This window comes from Poecile atricapillus, chromosome 9 (genome assembly GCF_030490865.1).
Source record: "Poecile atricapillus isolate bPoeAtr1 chromosome 9, bPoeAtr1.hap1, whole genome shotgun sequence".
Lineage (NCBI taxonomy): Eukaryota > Metazoa > Chordata > Aves > Passeriformes > Paridae > Poecile > Poecile atricapillus.
In genome coordinates, this window is record NC_081257.1 from 13,235,851 (window position 1) to 13,255,721 (window position 19,871).

Sequence of the window (19,871 nt, forward strand, 5' to 3'; positions counted from 1 at the left end):
CGCCCGGCCCCGCCCGGCCCCGCGCAGCGCCCCCTGCGGCCCGGAGGAACAACGGCCGGCCGCGCTGCGCGGGGAGCCGCGGCGCTCGGGAAAAGGGCCTGCTCGGAACCGGGGCTCGGGAAAAGGGCCTGCTCGGAACCGGGGCTCGGGAAAAGGGCCTGCTCGGAACCGGGGCTCGGGAAAAGGGCCTGCTTGGAACCGGGGCTCGGGAAAAGGGCCTGCTCGGAACAAACCGGGGCTCGGGAAAAGGGCCTGCTCGGAACAAACCGGGGCTCGGGAAAAGGGCCTGCTCGGAACCGGGGCTCGGGAAAAGGGCCTGCTCGGAACCGGGGCTCGGGAAAAGGGCCTGCTCGGAACCGGGGCTCGGGAAAAGGGCCTGCTCGGAACCGGGGCTCGGGAAAAGGGGCCTGCTCGGAACCGGGGCTCGGGAAAAGGGCCTGCTCGGAACCGGGGCTCGGGAAAAGGGGCCTGCTTGGAACAAACCGGGGCTCGGGAAAAGGGGTCTGCTGTGAACCGGGGCTCGGGAAAAAGGGGCCAGCTCTGTAAGAAACCGAGGGGACTGATCTACAACACACCTGAGGGGAGCTGGCCCAGGACATGGTTGTGATGGGGTTTGGAACATGTGGCAGGCTCCCTGCGGACTAGGTGCAGATGTGATGAGAGGGGCCCTCATTAATCCATTCAAAGATAGGTGCCAAGAAGACGATGCCAGACTCTTTTTGGTGGTGCCCAGCAACAAGACAAGGAGCAAAGGCCAAAAACCAAAACACAAGAAATTCCACTTCAACATGAGAAAGAATTTCTTGACGTTGAGGGTGGCAGAGCCCTGGAACAGCACCTAGGAACTGTGTGGAGTCTCGGGAGGCATTCAAGCATTACCTGGATGTGTTCTTGTGTCACCTGCTCTGGGTGACCTGCCTTGCCAGGGTGCTGGGCTGGATGATCTCCAGAGGTCCCTTCCAACCCTAATAATTCTGTGATTCTGTATGGGGTCCAGTTTTGGAGCAGGTGTGGGATGGAAGAGCTGTGTGGGACACACGTGGCACAGGGCACACAGGCAAGGACTCTGCTGTGGAACAGAGGCTTGTGCTAGGCCACTCTAGCAGGAAAGGTATCCTGGGCTGGTCCTGTGGGTACTGGAGGGTAGAGTGCTCCATGGGGGAAGCTGTTTCCACAGCCTGGGCACCTGGCAGAAATCTGTGATGGGAGAATTAAGGAGTGCACTGTGGGGAAAGGGGGGGCAGACTGACAGCCCCCATCCTGGCAGAGAAACCCTGGCCAGCACTGCATTATGAGAGGCAGCAGACATGAATTCAGGCAGATCTAACCAAGCAAAGCACTGCACTCAGGTCAGTGTTCAGACACCCAGTAGGTGTGTTTTATTGCAAAGAAAACAAAACCACAACCCTGTTATTTCCAGGGCCAGACACAAGTGTTTCTAAGTGTTCTTCAGCAGCAATCCCGAGCAGCGACCAGGGCTTGCCGTTTGTGTCCAGCAGGAATGAAGGTGTTGAGAATGGCTCAAAGCCTGCCTGTCAGCTTAGACGAGCGCCTGAGGCTCTCATAAGCCAGCACAGATGAAGATGCTTGTGTCTGACTGAGCTGTCCCAAACCTATGAAGGGTAGATGCACTCCTGCATGGCTGCAAAGGCAGATGGGAACAGACGAGTTGCTGACGGCTGTGGCTGCAGTGGCACCCTGCTGCAATGCTCTAAGGTCATGCTGCAATAGTCCTCAGGATAAAGTACCTTCATTTCACACCATAGCCTCTGCCAGAGGGATCCTTAAAGTGTATCTTGGATGTATTCTCAAGCTGCATTACATCCTTCACAGCACGATTACTAGATCACTCCTCGTTGTTTCCTTCCACCCTACATACCCCATGGCGGCATGCAGGATGAAGAGTCCTAGAACATGTTAGACTCCATGTTACAGGCACAGTTCCAGATATCTGGGTGACACCTCGGAGTAATCTGAAGCTTGGTGATCCCAGATCACATCTGGCCACGATCCCACAGAGATGGAGAGCCACTGATCTTGGCTGTGCATCCAGACGATGCTATCGCCGGTGTTCCCCGAGGCACTGCACTCCTCACAACAGCACCTGATGCTCTCTCTGAAGAACCATCTCCACTTCAAGGCAGAGTCCCTGCATTCTAGCTGTGGTCCCAAGGAGCAGAGGGAGCAAGTGGCAGACAAAGCAGGAAGATGGAGGTGAGACCCGTAGTTGCTACCCAGGGCCTCTATACTGGTGACTCCAAGGAATGTCCCATCTCACTACTTTGCAGACAAGGATGTCCTCACAAAAACCATCCTTGACATGCCTGGTACAAGCCCCTCTGCTCACAGTCGAGTCCTGCAGCCCCTCATGAATAAAGCAGGTTATCCTAGGCAAGTCACAGGAAACAAATATCCAAAGCTAAGAGAAAAGCTCTTTTTTTTTTAATTTTTCGTTTCCAACTCCCAACTGCCACCAGGTGTCAGTGCGACCAAACATTTGGCAGATGGAATTATGGTGATGTCCGAGTAGGTGGTAAAGTTTTCCAGGAATTGCTTTGTCTCCTGCATCTACTCTGTTGCCTGGCACACTGCTCTGAAAAGTCCAGCTTTCACAGTTTTTATTAAAAAGAAGTTTAACTACATTAGGGTGATAGAAAAGCTTCCTGTTACAAATGCTAAGACAAAGGTTTTCTTCCTCTTTACATCCTCCCTGTGCAGAGCTGGAAATGCAAACACTGGACAGAGTAAAGTAGGCTACCAACAGCCTCTCTACAGTGCTTCCCAGCCCGCAGGTCCCCGGAGATGACCCGTCTCTGCAGGGCTGGCAGGAGAGGGACAACAGTGCAATCGACTTGACAAGATCAGCCTAGTGCAAAAAAATGATACAGAGAAAAAACAAACTGTAAAAGGACAAAAAGTATCACCAGACTAAAGTGAAATTCTATCAACCAGTAGATTTCTGAAGCTAAACTGGGATCATACAGCTAGGTACACCCTGTCAGAGATGGCAGAAAAGTGTCCTCAGCCTCACAACAGCCACCCTTGAAGTGTCTCTCAGATCACCTGGACGGTCCAGACAGAGAAGAGCATCTCTGGAAAATCCTCCAGGCCACCAGAGGCCAGAAGAGCAAATTAGGAGAACTTGCTAGCTGATTTTTGAGCCCACATAGCCTCCTTGGTTTCTTTAAAATTTGAAGACTTTACATGAGATTGGGAAGTGCTGAGCCCAGCTGGAAGCATTGCTTCATCAGTGCCTTGTTGTTTCTCTAAATTAGGATAGTGGAGAGAAAACAGGGCAGCAAAGCAGCTCTTAGCAGGGATGTGCACCAAGGAAGCGATTTGTGGGTGAAATGATTCACACCTGATTGGTGGCATTATCTTTTTAACAGCCACTGGGCATTAAAAACATATTTGATGAGGATTATTTGACTTGGAAAGATTTACACAGTGCAGATGCCTAAAGGCCATGGGCATGCCAGGCCCCGTTATGCTAAGTGCTATAAAAACTCAAATTTTAACTCCATGTTTTAATTTACTCACCATAACAATTTGCATTTAATCCTGTGATCCCCAAAGTGCCTTCAACACAGCCAATGGACTTGTACAGCTTTACTGCACAGACCCATCAAACTCAGCAGGAGCCATCAGTGAGGTCAGAAAGGGCCATTTATGGCTGTCCACATACATGGACTGTCCCCCACTACCAACTGCTGGGGCAAGAGAAGGAACTCTGAGCATCTCTGCAACCCTACCAAGGTACAAAAGGAGCTGATAATCACTGTCTCCTACATAACACCAGGAAAGATATGGAGGCTAAAACCACTGAAAATTGGAATCTGGATAGGAAACCAAAAGTTATCACCTTTCTTGAATCCCTAATAAACTGGTATCAGAGTGGTCCTACATCGAGGTGATCTGTGATTCAGTTTGTGTGCAAAGCGCTACACAAACTGCAACAACAGATTCTTGCACCTTGACTTTAGGCACACACACCAGGGAGGAACATGCTAGAGGTCTCTATACATACAGTGATAGATTTACAGGCTCAGCATCAGGCTGCACATCTGGGGCCTCTGTATACAAAGGTTCCCTTCAAGACCAAGTGTGAAGCTGCATCTTGCAGGAAGCAAGCATGCAGATCACCACCAGGGAGAGAAGTACTGGTGCCTCTGACCGAAGCAAGTCCCTCAATCCCTCAATGACAGAAGAAACAAATGTTCTGGGATTTCAGGCTTGACAGTAGTTTAGGCAGGGCTCAGAGAACAATTACTCATATTCACGTGCCTTTAGCACACATCTTGAGGGAGCTGGAGCCTCAAAGTTGCCTGAGGCATGCCTGAGAAACATTCATTGCAGAGCTCTTACATCCGATTCTCATCTCATCAGAACTGGCTCTTGTATTGTTTAAATGCAGTGATTTTATGGATGTTACCCTGATTTATACCTGTGGGATATTAAATACTTCCACCCTTACCTCAGGGCAAGATGCTGAAATTGAAACAATAGGATGAGAACATTACTTGTTCTCATTTAAAAAGTTTAAGAAGTTTCACATAGTCTTCATATTTACGACAAAATGACCAACTGAAACCAAACTATCCTGAAAAATAGAACCGGAGTGGAAAAGGCCAGCCAGTTTAAAACCTACACTTAGACAAGGGATATTTTCCTGCTGATTTCCCAGGCTATTGTGAAAGAGGCATGTAAACATAATTTTTGAACAACACTCCAACCTAAAGCACATTTCCATCTAAAATGCTGCACCATGGCACTGAATTTTCTGCAATCAGTCAAGCAAGGGTAAAGTGCTCAAACTTTGCAAGCTCAGCTTGGAGTTGTGGAGCTGAAAAAAGGAGTGGGGCTGTTTGTGGTATCAGGGGTGAAATTAGATGACAGCAGGGAGTGGGTGGTAGGGGTGTTTTCCCCAGATGTAAACATCAGCTCTCATACAATTAGTAACTGAATGCTAGAGCACTAGAAAACCTGTTTTCACATGGGGAATGCAAACTCTGCCCAGGACATGGATGGAATCTTGGCTCCCCTCCATCCAGAATGCACAGGTTTTACTGCACCTGCACAGACTGAATGTGATCTCAAGGTCAGGATCTGGAAAGAGAATTTACTCCCCAAATCTGGACTCTTGGTGGCAAGCAGCCCCATCATCTTGTTTCTCCAATCCAGACACTCTCAGCCACTACCACAGAGCTACAGTAAGTGCATTTAAAGGTGATGAAAGCATTGGTGCTACTGATAGGAACACACACATGGAGATCTATAAACCCACCCCTCCTGCTTCCCTCTGTTCCGTGATCCTCCTGCCTCCAAGCCTCAGATGCAGGCTCAGGACTTCCATAGGGAAAACTTGCCCAAAGACCTGTTCAAAGGTTTTAAGAAGTTCCTGAGAAGCCACCTGATCCCATGGTCCATCAGTCAAGATAGGAGAGAAACAAGTGTGTTTAAGAGGGTGGTTCCCTCCTTTCTTTATCTAAAGATGCGTGTCTTCCTCAAACACATCCACATCCTCGCTCGCCTGCTTATTGATCAGGACGTCCCAGCTGTCGGGGCCATTGATGGTGTTTCCACCGTTCACACTCGGCTTCTTCTCCTGCATTTCCGACTGGCTGTCACTGGCCACGTCCAAGGTGGGGTTGTCATGGCAGCCATTCTCAACAAAGCGCAGCTCCTCGCCGTGCGACTGCCAGGGATGAGAGGACACAAATGGAGACAAAGAGGGACAGGTTTTAATGCTGCTGAGAAGCAAAATCAGACCAGGCTATGAGGGTCACTGAGAACTTTGTGGAGTCAGTGGGAAGAGGTAGATTTATTCCCAGCCCAACCCTCACACTGGAAATAAGCTGTCCTAAGCACATTTGCATCTCTCTTACACCTGAATGAACTCCACTGCTGCTCCAGCAGTGTATCCAGTTATGTTCCATAACTGAACAGGGGAAAACAATTGCCCTCTTAACTTTCCAATCTCCTCCATCCCAAGGGCTAAGAGTCTGGCCACCTTCTCCACCCATCCAGCGCTCACCATGTTCTTCATCTTGGGCAGGCGTCTCTGCCAGCAGTTGTAGATGAGCCCCAACACGATGATGATGGCACAGATGGAGCCGATGATCACCAACACCACAAAGAGCTTCCCATAATCACTGCGCGTCTGGTTAGGGTGCGACTGGCAGCTTGTGGTGGTCGAGTAGTTCTGGATACCAATCTGGAAGGAAGAAAGGAAGCAATACACTAAAAGTCCTGACCTGCAGGCAGATAGAATCCTGTTCAGACTTTCCAGGGTCCAAGAACAGGACCAAAAATGTGGGCAGAATACTAAAAGCCAGAGTTGGAGACTCAGGTCTCCATGTACACTGTCTTACATTACTAGAAAGCTCATAACTATATATAACACCATTTTCCATGAAAGATGACACAGCAGCAAATGACAGTAGGCTCAATTTTATTTTGCTTACCTGCACAAGGGTATCACACCTTTGTGTATGACAAGGAGGCTTTCACGGGAGAAACTGTCCAAGACTGAGAGTTCCTAAGACAAACTAAGACCACTGATGGGTGCTGAGGCTTTGGTAACTGCTTGTCAGATAATGTAACCCTAATAAATAGATTTCCATTAAATCTCAGGTCCTAAGAGGGCATAGCAGTCTTTATAAGGTTTTGAAAGTGGACAGCTGCCTGCTGAGCCTAAAAGCTTAGGAATAGCTGTGCTGGAAACTGCCTCCCTGTGGCTGTCAGCCCAGCGTTGGTCCCAGTGACTTGGCAGATCTGAAACAGGTCATGTATCAATTCAATAGTAAGTGTGACAGGTGTAAGAGCTTGTGCAAGGGCAGCACTTTAAGCAGACAGAGCCAGAGTCAGAAGCATGGAGCAAGGAGGCTCTGGTAGGACTCACGGAGCCACCAATTGCAAAGCCAAACCTTGCATCCACATAAACCCTTCTTTCTGGGCAGTTCTAGGTGCTGATACTTCAGTCACAAGTTCTATAGGGTTGGCTTTTTGCACTTTCTCTGGTGTAAGCCAATCAATACACCACTGAGCACTTAATTTGCTTTGTCTAACTGCACCAGTTTGTTAGGTCAGAGCAAAACCTGAGAGCAGATAGCCAGCAAGGCAGTGACCCAACCCTGCTGCTAAAACCAGCAAAATTACTCCAGTGGTGGGCACAAAATATTTGAGCAGAATCAGGTCCTCAATGCCCTACATGCCCTGTAGGACAAAGGGGCAAAGCCAGAGACTGTGGGACTGATTTGTCCTCCCCTCTACCCTCTTCCAAGCTGCCCAGGGTTAGAAGGGAATATGTGAGGCCTAGAGGCAACTGGGAGGGGAGTCTGGCATCCACTGACCCAGGTCCTCTGCCTGCCCTTGTGAAGACAGTTGTTTAAGGAGTGAAATGCAGACCCTGGAATTGCAGAAGGTGTGTGAATGTGTCAAGAGAAGCCAATATATGTAAAACAGCTGCAGGGTGAGCAGGGCCAAATGTGGAGGTCTGCAGCACCCACACTGCTTTCAACAATATTATGGAAGGGGTGACACTGAGAATCCCAACAAAATGAATGTGTGAAAAGCAGCCCCACAACCAAGCCAGAAAAGAATAAACCATAGTTACTCTCTTAAAAGGAGCAGACACTTGATGGTCTGGCTACTACCAGTGAGGGGAGAAGGGAGTTTTCCAAGCATCTGATTCATCTGTCTGCCTGCTGTGGGTTCAGCACTTGGTTAGACTGAGATATGCTCCCAGTTTTCAAGTTGCTTATTTTAATTGTATAACGGGTCTTAACAAATGGATGCAGGCAGACAGGCTCTTACCTCAGCTAAGCTCCTCTTAACATCCCCCAGTGCCATGAGAACATCTTTTGTAGGGATAACGCCTGTAAAGTAGAGGAAGAGATCAGTGCTGCTCTCAGCTCAGGTTATTCAGTCAGATGTATTCATCAGTCTAAAATTCCCAACAGGATGGAGACAGGGAAACACACATTTTTGTTCTTTGGTGTTTTATGTCAGGAGGCTGCAAGAACACAGCATCAATGACAAGGGTACCTCCAAATACTCTTTAAAGGAGTTAAAAAATCCAAGGATGAACTGATATCAGAGCAACCTAGGTACCCTCCCCACCACCACAGAAGCTCTCAGGATCTGCATCTGCTCTGGGAGCAAACACCAGCACTCAGAAGGTCATGGAGACAGGTTCATAAAGGTCGTAGAGGCCATAATGTCAACATCAGAAACCTCTGTTACTAAGCAGGCAGCAGAAGCAGTACAAGAAAAGGGCCCCTTTACCAAAACTAGAATAAAGAGATGGTAAAATGTTCCAGTCCAGCCCATGTTCACTGTCAGCTTGTGTTTCTTTGGGGATGAGGGAAGGCACTATGAGGACCATCCTAGTTCGAACAAGACTTAAAAATTGATAGGTTAGGAAGTGAACCAAGAGCAGGCTGTCATATCCTACCATGAAGGGGAGTACATAAGCATCAGGAGAAAGCTGAAAGCTGCTCAGGGAAAGGCAATCCAGGGAGGCAGCAAAGCAGAAGGCCAAGTGCAGAAGATGGAGCTTTGTGCAAGCAGTGAGGGACATCCCAGAAGGCAAATGTGAAGAAAGATGTCCTCAGTCCCTCTCCATCCCTCAAGTCCAGTGAACACTGAAAACTGGTGGGATTGAAATGGATTGGAAAGCAAAAGCTCCTTCCAACATGGCTGTGTACCTCTGTTTGGGAGCCCCTTAAATATACTCCCCATCACAGGAAGGCTCCTTCTGCCAGCACTTACCCTGTTCCCCTGCCAGCGTCATTAGCAAGTGCTTCTCATTCTCATTGGGTTTGCTCAGAGAGATGAGCCAGCGGTCCTGCAGCCCCTCTGCCTGCCTGGAGAAGGCATCCTCCACCAGTGCCAACAGCTGGGGACCCCTCTCCAACCGAAATTCCTCCTGCCACAGGAAAGGAACCTTGGTGAGTGCATGGTAGGGACAAGGCAGCTGTAGTACCGCAGGGCTGGTACAGCTGAGACCTGACATGTGCCCAAAAGCCAGCAGTGTTAAACCTGGTGCAATGGTCCACTGCACAGTGCCCCAGGCTGGACCCACAAACATTTCCTGATGCACCAACCTTCCTCCTCAGCTCCTGTGGCTGCCATATGCCCCATACCAAGTCTAGCTCTCCTGGCACACAGGGATCTTGAAGCAATGTTATGTGAGAAGGAAGCAGCCACAGCCAGCACTGGGTCAGAGCCTGACATGCTCCAGCCATCCCTCAGCAGGCTCCTTTGCTGCTTTCTCACTCCTGTGTTTCTATTCTCATCTCCAGTTGCCATGCCAACCTGAAGGCCACACAGATGATTAATAAAATGGAGAGTTCTTGTTGCCATGGCAATTTGAAGCGCTCAGGGCAGGCACAGGCCTGTGCCAAAAATGGCCTAATTGGAGAAGACATCGATGACTGGAGCCTGAATCACAAGAGCCTGGCAGTGCCTCCTCTCATCAAATTATAGGTTTTGGTATGGGGAGGCAGGAGGAGCTGCATGAGGAAGCAGCACCGTGATGCAGCACCAGGATGCTCAGCTGCAGCTCATGGCCCCACTGCCAGTCTGAGGCTCTCTTTTGGGGGATGCAGTGGAAAGAGGAACAGCTGAGCCAGGAGCAGGAGGACAGAAGTGAGATGTTTCTGGTGAAGGGGAAATCAGAGGTTGCAGAACACTGATCAGTTCTCCATTCTGGAGAGGAGAGAGCAGTGAAGGAGCCTGAATGCATCTGTGCCAAGGTGGAGGTCACCTTCCAATGCATAGCCAGGTGCCACTGCTGGGTCAGATCCTGCAGTCCTCATTTGGGTAAACCTTCCTGGAATGTTGAGTGGGAGATTTGCCCAGAGCAAATCTTACTTCAGAGACTGAAGTGATTCCCTTGCCTAGAGAAGTGAAGATTTTCCCTTCCCAATGGGAAGACAAATGGGCTTCCATCATAACCCAGAAATACAGACATGGTCCGTGCAGCAGGTAAAAGCCTGGTGCCATGAAGTATATTGAAGGTCAAAGTTCAACCCTCTGGGAGGAGCTAAGCACCCTCCTTGTCCCTCAGCTTTTCAGTGGGACTTCCTACAGATCATGGCACCAAAACATTGAAATATGTGAGGAATACTCATTCACATTAATTTAAACTACAGCACTTGCAACACAGCTTCTCCCTTAAAACCCCAGAAACCCAAACACCACAGAGTTCCAATAGAGAAACCAAAAAACAAAAGGGACAGGCAGACAGTAGGTGAGGTGCCCAAACTGAGAAAATTACCAAGGGCATGAACCAAACTGCATCAACATCAGTGGAAAGAAGAGGAGCTTGATTCCAGCTTCACTCATGCAAAGTGGTAATGGGAGGCAGGGAACGATGAGATGCTCATGTTAAATATGTATGACGACAAATGTCCCTTTGAATAAGGGGTAGTACAGCACAAATCATTCACTGGGAAATATGCTTTGAAACATGAAATCAAGTAGAAAAACAGTTCAGTCCTGCCTATCCCAGGGCACCATCTTCCTCCAGCAAGGCAGAACTGAGGATTCAACAGCAAAGACATAATTTGATCAAGAGACATCTGCACATCTGCTTTTCAGGTCTTCCCCTTACAGAGGTTTAAACAACACAAGTAAAAGTGACCACAGAAAGGAAGTTAGTACATACTACAAAATTATCCAGTATTGAAAGTCCACAGAGATGGGAGAGTGATAGGGACATGAAGGGAATAGAGCAGAAGGATGCTGGTTTTCAAGGACTCCTGTGTTACAATTGTGAACTGTAGCAGAGATACTTAAAACCGTCCACACTGGTTTTCCTAAATCAGGAGGAAAAAGACTGACTTTTCATCTATCCTTATAACAGCCAGCATGTCTTACTGTGTACAGGAATTTCTCCATTTTGTACATCCCCAGAAAAGTCACCTTTTAAAAAAATAAAAACAAACCAACCTAGAACTCACCACTAGTGGCAAGAGGTCAGTGCCACAGAGCAGCCCTGCAGTAACAGAACCAGCTGGCTCTGCCCACAGCAGGAGCCCCACAAAGCAGGAGTGCAGATGCATGAGGCCAGAAGACAATTCCTCAATGAAATATTTTGGTCTCAGGTTGTCAGGCTTATAATAATTTCTTAGAATTAAGAAAGGCACCTTGACCCCAGGCCTTTCATAACTGGTTTTTAAGTGCCTGATAAAAGGCCCAGCAGAAGTGAACAAGCCCTTTTATCAGGGATCCACAACAGACTCTGGGCTCATGAATTAACTGCAGCTTTATGAGGATGGATGGACAGGCATTGAACTAGCAGAGCATGACTGGCTAACAGACACAGATAACACACAAGATAACAGGGTGGGGAGAAGAGACCCTTAAGAAAGATTTAATGATAGCTGCTTGATACTTTTCCATGCACAGTGCAAATGGGAGTCCCTATTCCTCTGAGCCATCAGAGGGTTGTTACTATATGGTGAAAGGAATGGAAGGAAAAGGAAGAGAAGGAAGGAGAACTGCATTCAATCCTGTAAGAGGTGCAATGTTAAAAGCTGTCATGTCTCATGACAATCCAGGTATTGACTGGCACAGACTAGCAGCCACAAGTTAGTAAAACATCCAATATGGAACTGACATGTGCTAGACTTGGAGCAAAATCATCTTTCTCCACCCACTCTTTTTTCCCTTTTGGAGAACAGGAATATTTCTGTCCTCCTACCCTTCACTTCACAGCCTCTATAGGTTGAGGTTTAGTGCTTTTAAAATGTTTTGTGGTGAAAGCAGACAGCAAGAGCTGCTTTTACTTTCCTAAACATCCATGCCATCAAATCTCTTTGGACTGACTTACACAGTCAATGTTATCCGACATATTCAGGATGATATAGTTCTTTCCTGCGAGGTTGCTCCAGTCTTTGCAGATCACCTGGAAAGACAAGACAAAGACAGCTGGGCTCAGGCATGAATGTAACTCTGCTGCTGAAAGTACAGGGTACACAAGGGACAGGAGCAAGGCACTGTGCCACACTCCCAGGAGCACTTCTTAAAGGATGTGACTGTCCTTTAACTCTCTGTTCTGAGGAGGAATCACTCTTTCAGTGCTAACATAGAACAGGGACAAAGTTACTCTGCCAGCTTGCCACAGCTCAGCTTGACCTTCCACCTCTATCTAGACTCAAGGAGGACACAGGCTCTCAGTGGAAAGCTCTCTAGCCTGCAGCCTTATCAGCACTTAACACAAAACCTAAACAGGAGTCTCTGTGGTCCTTAAACAAACTGGTGAGACAGGGCAGCACTTTGCAGGCAGGATAGGATGCACAGAGGGACTAAGTCACTTGCTCAAGCTCCTGAGTACCATAGAGCAGAAGGCAAAATGAAAAGCTTTGCTTGGTACTTTCTCACCCGTCAGCTCCTGCTACATATCTTCCCTTAACCAGCTGCCAGTTTGCTGGATTCAGGAACTGCAGTTCACCCCTCCTCTCCCACAGGCTCTCCAAGACCAACATCCTCACACATAACTGTACTCTGCTCCACCTGCTCCGCATCTGGTCCCTTCAGGCAGCAGCAGCACTTTCTTCTCACTCCCTTTCTAGAAATCCTTGGGGCCGTGTTTGTCCTGACACTTCCAGTAATGGAGGCTGAGGAAACAAGGAGCTTCCTCTGCTCCACATGCCCCAGAGGAAAGGTGTTCAGCTTCTATTTATCAGAAGCAGGATTTTGTGCCGCTAGGAAGATGTGAGGAGCCAGGGCTTTCACCAAGGATGATAGAGATGCTCTTAAGAACTGCTGTGAATAACTCTACTTGAAAAAATGCAGTTTTGACTGGGTGAACAGAATAAACTACTTCCAGCAGTCAGACTTAGGGACTTAGGTTAAATGCTCCCCAGGAGTGAAGTACCCAAATATCCCCATGGCAACCTCCCACCCTAGCCCCTGCTCCCAGTGCAACCTGTGCTGAGTCCCAGGGCAGCTCAGTTGGCAGCATGGCCACGCGGGCATCCCCAGCCTGTGGAGATGAGCTCCTCTCTGCTGCTGCAGCCTCAGTGGCTGACTCGGTGTCATTCCAAGCGGGATCCAGCGCAGGCTCATCAGCTCTGTCCCACGGAGACACAGAAGGGGGGTGCTGCTCACTACCAGGAAGAGTCTGGGTGCCTGGGGAGCTGCTTGCAGGATAGAGTGTTCCCACAGGCATTTCCACGGTCTGCTCCATTTCAGTCAGCATCGTGGGCTCCAGCATCTCCCACCCCACCGTGGCCTCTGAGACCTCCTCCCTGGCTGAATGCTCTTCCCCAGCAGCCTCCACCGTGGTCTCTGCAAGCTCTGCTCCTGTTGTAGCCACAGTCAGCTCTGAATCTGTTCCCCCAACAGCCCAACTGTCTCTAGTTGTTACCTCAAAGGGTTCCTCGGAATCACTGGGAGAACTGGCAGATCTTGCAGCAACAGTAGTAGAAAAAGTAGAGGGCACAGGTAGAAGACCTGGTCCCATGCTGCTCCCAAGGTCTAAGCCTGGAGAAACAGAGTCCTCTTCTTGCCCTCCTATGGCTGCCTCAGTCACAACACCTGGCTGGGCAGAGGCTGTGGAAAACAGAAGGGAGAAGGAGTCCTCTTGGTCCACTGGTTCAGAAGATGCAACCTCTGGTCCAGAGGTATGAAGGCTCTCCATTCCTCCTCTTGAGTGGTCTATAGGGAGCAGCCCCTCCTCTTCCTCTAGTGTGGAGAAAGGTGTGTGTAAGTCAGGCTCCACAAATTCTGCTGGTGGCTGGACAGTGGCCATTTCCCAGTTGTCTACTTGTGTCCCATTTCGTTTCAGCAATGCCTTCTGAGATGAAGCAGGAAAGGTATAATCTAAAAAGAGATCAAAAAAACTTCATATTACATCTGAACTAAGAACTCTGAGAGGCAGAGAATATCCCATTATATGTGTCCAGCCACAGGTGGGAGTTAAATGGCAGAGACTTTCCAAGAGCAGGTAGCCTGCCACAGCAAAGAACCATCCCATACAATATGTGCACTTTTCCATCTACCCATCCCATCCCAGTGAACCCATATTCCACAGGATAATTTCCATGTTTGTTCTCTCCACATCTGCCTGTCCATAGGCACTTTAACAGACAATAATAAATAATAGTTTTGACACCTGGCATCTTTAAGTTGAGGTTATGAGTGTTAGGAACCAGATGGAACCCGGAGATTCATTTCAGATGGGACTGAGAAAGATATGGGGTGGTAGCAGCAGTCAGCCACAAGTTAAATGGGAAATACTATAGAAAGTAATAAAAACTAAAAAAAAAAAAGAACTGGCTTTAGAAACTAAAGCACAGAAAACCAAATCCTCCTTCCTGGCACTCCCAAGTAATACCACCAAACCCTGAATCAACCTGGGCATACTTGAAATGCAGAATTTTAGTTTGTACAGCAATTCAGAAAAGTCATCCCACGAACATCTGCATTAGTTCTGCTTTGCTACAGCAGCTGAATCTAACTCCCCTCCCTCCAACTACAGCCCCTGTTGTTCTGTTGCTCTGACCACAAATGGAAGTGTTGTTGCTAGACAAATATAAATGCTGAAGGAGATGCAGCTCACAAAAGTAAGGACAGAGCAAGCTGGGGTTTCTTCTGGAAGCTAACAAGGAGCTGGGGACCCAGGAAAAGGAAAGTATCTGTAAGATCAGATATGTTTAGCTCAGGGTGGCAGGCACAAATCCAGCAAGCATAAATCAACCTTCATCTTTCTTGAGAAACTGCTCATACCCACGGAGTTCTGTTTCAGGAGTCTGCATCCCAATTAATTCCCTTTCTCCCCAAGCCAAGCACAGCACATTCTCACTGAGAAGGGAAGGAAGACGATCCCTTCACAGCCAGAAATGAGCCCCCTGCTCTGTCTATGGTTATTAAGTAAATGACTGTCTGAAATTCCCAAGGCTCCCGTCTCCTCTCCTGCCTGCCAAAGCAGATGCTCCACTGAGCACAGTGGGCAGCAGCTGTCTGGATGCCTTACAGAGATCTGCACAAAAAATCTCCACACATCCCTGACTCCAATCCATCGCTCGCTGCTGCCAGAGTGGGTGCAAGCTCCCGGGCAGGGGGGGCATGTCAGCAAACACACCCATTGCCCTGGGTATTCCTTGGCAATCAGGACTTCCCATGCTACTCCTGCCCAACCCTCCTAAGCAGGAAAACACTGTTCCAAGCAGGAGGTGTAAAGATCCTCCTCTTCAGAGAGCAGATTCCCTAACCCACAGCTCATTCCCTTTATGGTGTCAGCAGCTCCTCCCAGATGTTGCCCAAAGATCAGTGTTACCCAGCTGCAGACCTTCAGAGCTGTGGTGTGGAGACTGGCTCCCAGTTCTGTCTGCAAAGAGGCCACTGGGATTCACTGCCCAGAGCAGGCAGAAGTCATGTCACTTTGCAGCTGTGTCTCACTAGAGAGCACCCCACAACTGACACCCCACCTAAAGACCCTGAGAATTAAAAGATTTTTGCTTCCCAACAGCCAGCTGGTGATGCTTCCTCATAGGCCAAGGAGGCTGGTAAGAGCAATCAGCAGCAGCACAGACCAAAGAAAACCCATTTCTCCTCCACTGCCTGGCACTGGTCTTCCCAAAGGCACCTACCAACAGGTAACATCCCAATGTTTGCAGATGTGGTCACTACCTTGCTGGATGGATGGCAGGAACAGCCACAGGCCATCAGATTAAGGAGGTTTGGGTGGGACTGTCTTCAGACAGATAGTAAAGCAGGCTCTGCTACTCCTCCTGCTGCAGGGCTAACTCAGGATTTGCACCAAGAACCCCCTCTGCCCTGACATGCTGTGGGTGAAAAGTGAGGGTTTCGCCCTTTAAAACAAGGCCCTGTCAGATGAGATGTTATTTTCAAGGATTGGTGATCCAATCTGCCACCTCCTTTGCCTAAAGACATTCTAAGATATTTTCAAGTCCTTTGCATCTTCCTCTCTTCCATGCTCTTCTTTCCACCTGGAGCAGAGCACGAACTGGCAGGCAGATGGGCACAGCAAAAAAACAAACCACAAAAAAGCAGCATGAGGTTTGTCTCACAGGACCAGAAATGCTCCCAGCCTGTCAACTCTCCTTTGAAGTCACACGCTCAACCTTTCCTTAAAGTGCTCTGTCACAGATTAGTTGGCTCCCATGGGGGAAAGCCCCGCATGGTACAGCTGCGCTGCCTTTCCACCAACACGATCTAAAGATCTCGGAGGAACTGCTGCCTCTGCCATCTCTTCTGGGCAAAGAAAGTTTAGGACCCATCCTACTCTCTCCCAGCAGACTTCTAATAAGCCAAAGATTGAAACCTGAGCTGCTTCTCTATAAGCGGACACAGGAATCCTCACACTTGCTACTAACCGGGTTAGCATTTTCCCACTTGTCATCAGTTTCCCCACTACCCTGCCTGTTAAGCTGGGAACATCCTTCCATCTGGTTCACAAGACTCCAGTGATTAGAAACTCAACTCCTCTCAAATCCTGAGAGAGCTATTAGTCAGATTCAAGTAGGGAACAGTAAAACTGGAGGCACAGGGGTGGTAGATTGTGCTCCTTAAAACAAGGATCTCTCAATATAACCCAGTTACCAAAGGGGTTCAATCCCTTCCCGGGTTCAGGAAGGATCACAGAATCATCAAGGCTGGAAGAGATCTTCAAGATCTAGTCCAACCATCAACCCAGAAGCACTGTAATCATTCCTAAACCATATCCCCAAGTGCCACATCCAGATGCCAACTATGATGAGTCAATCCTTCCTTCCAGACTCTTCAGCTAGACAGTTCCCATCTGGAATCAGCTCCTCCTGTCTCATTAACAAGGGCATCTGCCAGCTTCTCAAGATCAGGTGTCTTTAAGGCACTCATATTTTCTTTTAGTTTCACCCCTCTTCTATGATTTGAAGGAATTTTTGCACCTTGTCTATCTCCCTGGTATGATCTCAGCCCCAAAGCTGGTCCCAGCCACAATCCAGACAAGCTGGCCTGTCACTCTATGCAATGCAGAGCTAACAGCTTGCCCATTTCAAGAGTCTTCACAGCATTTCCCTTGACCCCTCTTCCCTCCAATCCTAAGGGAACTCAAATGGCATCTCCCATTTCTAGCATCTCTTCCAGCATCGAGGTAGTAGCTCCCTTTCAGCAAGTGGTTTACAGCCCCTTGGCCCACCTGGTTGTCCTCTACCTTCAGCAGACCTGATGTACCTGGTTTCCCATGCTCCAGGCATCTGGCAGTGTACCCACAGACCTTCCCACCTTCCAATGCCAGTGCCATCCACCTCCCTTCTCATCACTTCTGTGGGGAGGAACAGCAACCATGGAACAGAGGCAAAGAGACACAGCAGCCTGTGCTCCTGCTGCAGAAATGGGACAGTCTTCTGTTAAAGGAGACAGGTATTATGGAGCTGGCTGCAATGCCAGATTTGCCTGGCAAAATCAGCTCATCTAATTTCAGGGAGGAAGCAGAGCTCTGCCAATCCCAAAGATGCCTGAGGAGGGAGGAGGTAGTAACTGAACACACCATCAGCTCCTTCCCTGCCAGGGTCTACTGTCTCCCACCAAGATCAGCAGTAGGCTGGAGCAAAAGAGGAGCCACAAATGAGAACAGCCAAGCCACAATGGAGCCAGTCTGATCACAGGGGGAAACAGCTTAGGAGAACCAACCGCTGGAATGATGAGACTGTCCCAGCTCCTCTGGCAAACAGTCAAGCAGGGATAGACCAGAGGAGTGTAGCAGGCAGACACTGCTCTATGTCATGGACCCTCCCAGAGCTTCTCTGCCACACCATCCCTTTGGCAGTGTCTGGTTCACCAATATGAAATTACACACCTCTATCTCACCTCTTTGCCACCATATCCTTAGCTTCACTCCTTAATGCTTTCCATCAGTGGTGATATTACGCATATTGCAGCATCCAGCTGCCTTCCGCAGTCTCCCAACTTTTCCCTTCCAAGCTCTCTTACAAAAACCCTCAGGCAGTATTTTTCAAAGAAACCATCTTTCACAGCCCTTCCAAGTCTTGCCCTTTGCATCTCCCAGCAGACCTAGGTCTGGGTCACACAGATCCACTTTCTTTGCCTGGGGAGATGATTTTCCCTGGGAGAGGTGAACATGAGCTTCAAATCTTTGCAAAAGCCCCCATCCAGGCAATGTCCTGCTTCCTCCAAAATCAATACCACAACTTCCCTGACACCAGATGGGCCAAGACATGGCACAATTCCCCAGCCAGACACTTAATTCATTAGATTTCTGCTCCTCTGTCATTCAGAAGAGCTGGTCTCAGTTACTGCCCTACAAGGTTCCCTACCCTGCATTTGCTATTAACAATTTAAAGCAACTGTGACAACTCAGGAAGAGGGTGATCCTCATTGTTTTTAGTACACATAACCTGACCATAAGGTGTTTATTGGATTAAACTGGAAGATCATGTTAACCAGTGATTGAATTACTGATAACTAGAAGGTACTGTAATAAAGACAAGACCATTCCTGTGCTCCAATCACAACACACAGCATTATTCACACTGAAACATCTGCCAACTTTGGGAATCACAAAGTGCACGGAAAATGCAGATAGGTCTGAAACTGTATCTGCTCTCTTTTTTGCAGTACAGAACAGCAAGGCTTACTGCAAAAAAGTTATACTCCAGCTGACTGAAACCACAGGGGGATTTCAAAGAGGCAAAATACAATTACTGGTGCTGGAATTGAGCCAGTTGGGGCTAATATACTAATCTTCCAGAAGAGCAAGGAGAGGTTATTATCAGCAACTCCAAGACAAGTCCACACACACGAAAGAGATCACAGTTAAAAGAGAGACCCAAAGCAGCAAAGTGATTAGGCTTCATTATGGTTGAATTTGCTTGAGGTACAGACTGGTCACCAAGGAGTACAGCTGTTCCCAAATAGCCTCGTACCTTACTCCAGCTCGGCACACAGAGTGCAATAAAGGCAGAGAAAGCCATCCTCACCCAAACACAGTCAGTCAGGGATAGCTGCACCAGAGTAACACCCTGCCCAGAGAAACCCTCTGGCACGAGTCAGCCTTTGGCAGCAATGCCTTGTCCCAAGACAGATCACCCGTGTCACTGTACACTAAACCAGGGCATAAACAAGAGGCATCCCGGGAGCTGAGCTAGGGCAGGTGGCTGCTCAGCACTAAGCTGCTTATGGAGACAGTCTTTACCAGGTGCTTCATTTCATTAATGCTTGTCTTGAAGATGGTATTAAGAACTGCAGATCTGCTGTCAGTCTGGATGAAGAGGAAGTAGATTTCAGTAAGGCTGAGGGATACCAGGATCTCTCTGGCCAGAGGCAAGTAATTCATCATGGAAGGAAGTGAATCTCACTACCAGGGAAGATGGAAGGTATTTTATTCCATTAGCTGGTCAGAAAACTTACTTTTTCCTGATTATAGTCTTTCTAACTTCTCTGTCCCACTCATCCTAACTCTCATGGAAATCCCTTCTGCTAATTACTATGAATAATTAAAAGATTACAATTTCCTCCCCCATCCCACAAAGCACCACATGCTGTCCTAGGAAATCACCAATCTATAAGACTAGATTTGATAGCTCCCAGTACAGTCATCCCTTGGTATTCAAGCACCTTGGAGCTAAAGAGCAGTCCCTGACTGTAACGAAGTGAGCCTCATGCCAGCCCACTGTATCACTGGAAAATGGGATGATGCACTCCAACCCATGAGTACTCAGCTGTTGGGCAGGTGAGGAGAGGGACTAAGTGCCCTCATGCACCAGACATTCACAAGCCTTGTGTCCATTTTCTGGGGCCCACACTTCCCAGCAATTAATGGTGAGGCTGCCTCAGACTCGAGCCTTCACTGGAAGAGAGGAACATGTGGAGCAGCGCATCCTGATGGAGCCAAAGGA

General features: G+C 48.5%; 1 protein-coding gene across 1 annotated transcript in view; it reads right to left on the minus strand.

The window, feature by feature from the left end:
• Positions 1–1,350: 1,350 nt before the first annotated feature.
• The window catches only part of PODXL2 (podocalyxin like 2), a 32,182-nt gene continuing 13,661 nt past the window's right edge, over positions 1,351–19,871 (minus strand). Inside the window, exons 3-9 of the mRNA XM_058845416.1 lie at positions 12,938–13,833; positions 11,840–11,914; positions 8,773–8,929; positions 7,816–7,877; positions 6,035–6,214; positions 5,285–5,695; positions 1,351–2,866 (exon numbers count right to left, since the gene is read on the minus strand). Coding sequence (XP_058701399.1) covers positions 5,486–5,695; positions 6,035–6,214; positions 7,816–7,877; positions 8,773–8,929; positions 11,840–11,914; positions 12,938–13,833 — 1,580 coding nt within the window. The 3' untranslated portion in view covers positions 1,351–2,866; positions 5,285–5,485. The remainder of the gene's footprint in view (positions 2,867–5,284; positions 5,696–6,034; positions 6,215–7,815; positions 7,878–8,772; positions 8,930–11,839; positions 11,915–12,937; positions 13,834–19,871) is intronic.